The sequence below is a fragment of the Triticum dicoccoides genome, chromosome 7B (genome assembly GCF_002162155.2).
Source record: "Triticum dicoccoides isolate Atlit2015 ecotype Zavitan chromosome 7B, WEW_v2.0, whole genome shotgun sequence".
In the NCBI taxonomy this organism is placed as follows: domain Eukaryota; kingdom Viridiplantae; phylum Streptophyta; class Magnoliopsida; order Poales; family Poaceae; genus Triticum; species Triticum dicoccoides.
The window spans coordinates 123732749-123737483 of NC_041393.1; the positions used below are offsets into that span (position 1 = coordinate 123732749).

Genomic DNA, 4735 nt, shown 5'->3' on the forward strand with positions numbered 1-4735 from the left:
AAACTAAAAACAGAAAATCTATGTAAATTTCACCATTCATCTACACATATACATTGTATAAAATAATTATCTAAAACATTTAACATTCCTAACATACATATACATTATTATACATCTAACATCAAAAATTCCTATACTCAAGTAACATATATAGTAGATAACATTATTCATATACATACATATACATCTAACGTTCATCTACGTATACATTTAATTCCTACTCATCTATATAACACAAAAAAAAGATAAACAACAATGAAAAAAAAGATGGCCGCCGTCGGAGCTCACTCAGGGGGTCGGGTCGTCGGGGTGGGGGTCGGGCGGCGTGGAGGAGCGACGCGGGCTCGTCGGGGCAGGGGATCAGAGGAGTGAGGCATCGGCGCACAGGCTCGTCGGGGTGGGGTCGGAGGGGAGCAAGGCGCCGACGCGTGGGCTCGATCGGAGAGGACGATGACACGCGGCGTGTGGGAGGCGCTGACGAGGCACGCGTGGAGAGCGGCGCGGGCGGGCTCGAGCGCTGCGCGTGGATGCCGCCGGCGGCGGCGACGGTGCAGCCGGGCAGCCTGACGGTGTCGTCGAGGTAGTCGGCGGAGCGAAAGAGGATGAATGGAGTGAAAAAATCATAAGTGTTGTATATATAGGTGAATTTTGGCCAGACCAAGCGGTGGGAAGCGACCATCTTTAGTCGCGGTTGGTGGCTCCAACTAGGACTAAAGGGGGGGGGGGCCTTTAGTCACGGTTGGAGACACCAACCACGACTAAACGTGGTGCGCTGCCACAGCTGCGATGCACGAAGTTTAGTCCCTCCTCGCCCAGCGAAGGGCAGTCGCACTAGTTTATAAACCCAACCACGGCTGCTCCTTCGAGCTCCTCTCTAAAGCAGGCCTTTTGGGCCTACCTCACCTGCGCTGCCCTATGGGCCTACTAGGCCTTGCGGGCTAGCATCCTGGCCCAACTACAGGTTGGGTTTCTAGTCGTATGCAGGCCGTTGTGGCCCAGTAGGCGGGCTTTTTTAATTTATTTATTTTTCTTTTTTCGTTTTCTACTTTATTTATTTTCTTTTGTTTTTGAGTTGTTTTTTCCTTTATTTAGAGTTTCTTTGTGAATCTTTTTGCTTTAGGTAAAAAAGTTATTAACTTTCTGTTAGTGCCAGTAGTTCTCAAATTTGGATAGTTTAAATTTGAATTATTTGAATTTTGTGTGAATCACTAGTTTGTGAATAACTTTACCTTAAAAATAGATTTTTCAGTGATTCTTTTTTCTTCTGTTTAATATTAGTGTGTTTTATCATTATATTCAATTTTTTAATACTTAGGTTATTTTAAAAAATGAAATAGCTTTGTAACAGATGAGTTTTCTTCTGAAACCCTAATACTTCGAAAGAGATTGTCCATTTTGTACACGAAGTGCATCCAGTTTTTGCCGTAACCCTCTCAACTTTTTAGCACATGCTATGTGGGCGAAATGATGATACCATGCCAACTTTCAACCTTTTCAGAGTTCATTTGTAGTGCTTTTCAATTTCAGGGTCATTTAGCTCAAACAATCAGTAAATGCATGGAAAATAGCAAGTGAAGTCAGAAATGGTTGAAAATTAATGACATGGCTTCAAATGGTGCATACTAAATGCACAAAAAGTCTAGAGTTGAAATAAGTTCTAAAAAATGAAATGCCTTTGTAACAGATGAGTTATCGTCTGAAACCTTGATACTTCGAAAGAGATTGTCCATTTTGTACACGAAGTGCATCCAGTTTTTGCCGTAACCACCTCAACTTTTTAGCTCATGTTATGTGGTGAAATGAAGATACCATGCCAACTTTCAACCTTTTCATAGTTTATTTTGTAGTGCTTTTTAATTTCAGGGTCATTTTGCTCAAACAAATTAGTAAATGCATGAAAAATAGCAAATGAAGTCAGAAAGGGTTGAAAATTGATGATGTGGCTTTGAATGGTGCATACTAAACGCACAAAATGTCTGTAGTTGAAATAAGTTTAAAAAAATGAAATGCCTTTGTAACAGATGAGTTTTCGTCTGAAACACTGATACTTCAAAAGAGATTGCTCATTTCATACACGAAGTGCATCCTGTTTTTACTGTAACCCTCTCAACTGTTTAGCACATGCTATGTGGGTGAAATGATGATACCATGCCAACTTTCAACCTTTTCATAGTTCATTTGTAGTGATTTTGAATTTCAGGGTCATTTAGCTCAAAAAATCAGTAAATGCATGAAAAATAGCAAATGAAGTTACATAGGGTTGAAAATTGATGATGTGGCTTCGAATGATGCGTAATGAATGCACAAAAGTATGTAGTTGAAATAAGTTTTAAAAAATGAAATGCCTTTCTAATAGATGAGTTTTTGTCCGAAACTCCGATACTTCGAAAGAGATTGTCCATTTTGTACATGAAGTTGATGTCTACTACACAACCTTCTTTTTATAGATGTTGTTGGGCCTGCAAGTGCACATGTTTGTAGGACAGTAGCAAATTTCCCTCAAGTGGATGACCTAAGGTTTATCAATCCGTGGGAGGCGTAGGATGAAGATGGTCTCTCTCAAGCAACCCTGCAACCAAATAACAAAGAGTCTCTTGTGTCCCCAACACACCCAACACAATGGTAAATTGTATAGGTGCACTAGTTCGGCGAAGAGATGGTGATACAAGTGCAATATGGATGGTAGATATAAGTTTTTGTAATATGAAATTATAAAGACAGCAAGGTAACTAATGATAAAAGTGAGCGTAAACGGTATTGCAATGGTAGGAAACAAGGCCTAAGGTTCATACTTTCACTAGTGCAAGTTCTCTCAACAATAATAACATAGTTGGGTCGTATAACTATCCCTCAACATGCAACAAAGAGTCACTCCAAAGCCACTAATAGAGGAGAACAAACGAAGAGATTATGGTAGGGTATGAAACCACCTCAAAGTTATCCTTTCTGTTCTATCTATTCAAGAGTCTGTAGTAAAATAAAATGAAGCTGTTCTTTCCGTTCAATCTATCATAGAGTTCATACTAGAATAACACCTTAAGACACAAATCAACCAAAACCCTAATGTCACCTAGATACTCCATTATCACCTCAAATATCTGTGGGCATGGTTATACGATATGCATCACACAATCTCAGATTCATCTATTCAACCAACACAAAGTACTTCAAAGAGTGTCCCAAAGTTTCTACCGGAGAGTCAAGACGAAAATGTGTGCCAACCCTTATGCATAGGTTCATGGGTGGAACCCGCAAGTTGATCACCAAAATATACATCAAGTGGATCACGTGATATCCCATTGTCACCACAGATAAACACGGCAAGACATACATCAAGTGTTCTCAAATCATTAAAGACTCAATCCGATAAGATAACTTCAAGAGGAAAACTCAATTCATCACAAGAGAGTAGAGGGGGAGAAACATCATAAGATCCAACTATAATAGCAAAGCTCGCGATACATAAAGATCGTGCGATAGAGAGAACACGAGAGAGAGAGAGAGAGGGATCAAACACATAGCTACTGGTACATACCCTCAGCTCCGAGGGTGAACAACTCCCTCCTCGTCATGGAGAGTGCCGGATGATGAAGATGGCCACCGGTGATAGGTTCGCCCTTCGCTAGGGTGCCGGAACGGGCTCCTGAGAGGTTTTTGGTGGCTACAGAGGCTTGCGGCGGCGGAACTCCCGGTCTATGTTCGTATTCGATGGTTTTAGGGTATATGGGAATATATAGGTGAAAGAAGTCGGTCGGGGGAGCCTCGAGGGGCCCACGAGACAGGGGGCGCGCCCAGGGGGGTGGGCACGCCCTCCTATCTCCTGGCCTCCTCAAAGGTTCCCTGGCTTGTACTCCAAGTCTCCCGGGTCATGTTCATTCCAAAAATAACGCTCCCGAAGGTTTCATTCCGTTTGAACTCCGTTTGATATTCCTTTTCTTCGAAATATTGAAACAGGCAATAAAACAACAATATGGGTTGGGCCTCCGGTTAATAGGTTAGTCCCAAAAGTAATATAAAAGTGTATAATAAAGCCCGTAATCATTCAATACAGATAATAAAATAGCATGAATGCTTCATAAATTATAGATACGTTGGAGACGTATCAGCATCCCAAGCTTAATTCCTGCTCGTCCTCGAGTAGGTAAATGATAAAAGAAAGAATTTATGAAGTGTGAATGCTAGAAGGTGCACAAGTTTGATCAATGATAATTTCAATCACCTTTTCTAGCATGATTATATGCCATAATAGTAGTTCATCTCATAAAACTTCTCAAGATCAAGTAGCAAGCTATTCACATGTTAAAGCATAGACCATAAACTTTCTTGAAAACTAGCAAACTTCATTCTTAGTCATCAAATAATTACAATTCATCTTATTTTCAGGAAGGGTCTATGTCAGAGCTTTGATTTAGCAAACTCCACATACTCAACTATCATATAGTCTTCTACAATTGCTAACACTCACGCAATACTTAAGGTTATGGAGTTTTAATCAGACACCAAGAAAGATTGGGGCTTATAGTGTTGCCTCCCGACGTATTCACCTTTGGGTGATGTCAACAATAATAGTTCATGCTAACTTACATCCAATTGGATATATATATCAGGATCTTTCCAACACGAGGTGCTTGCCAAAGGATAAAATGAAAAAGGGAAAGGTGAAGATCACCTTGGCTCTTGCATAAAGTAAAAGACATAAAGTAAAAGATAGGCCCTTCGCAGAGGGAAGCAGAGG

The 4735-nt window shown here is 40.7% G+C and overlaps 1 protein-coding gene across 1 annotated transcript in view; it reads right to left on the reverse strand.

The window, feature by feature from the left end:
• The window catches only part of LOC119338725, a 4515-nt gene extending 3836 nt beyond the window's left edge, over window positions 1-679 (reverse strand). The window contains exon 1 of the mRNA XM_037610980.1: window positions 487-679. Coding sequence (XP_037466877.1) covers window positions 487-679 — 193 coding nt within the window. The remainder of the gene's footprint in view (window positions 1-486) is intronic.
• Window positions 680-4735: the final 4056 nt, after the last annotated feature.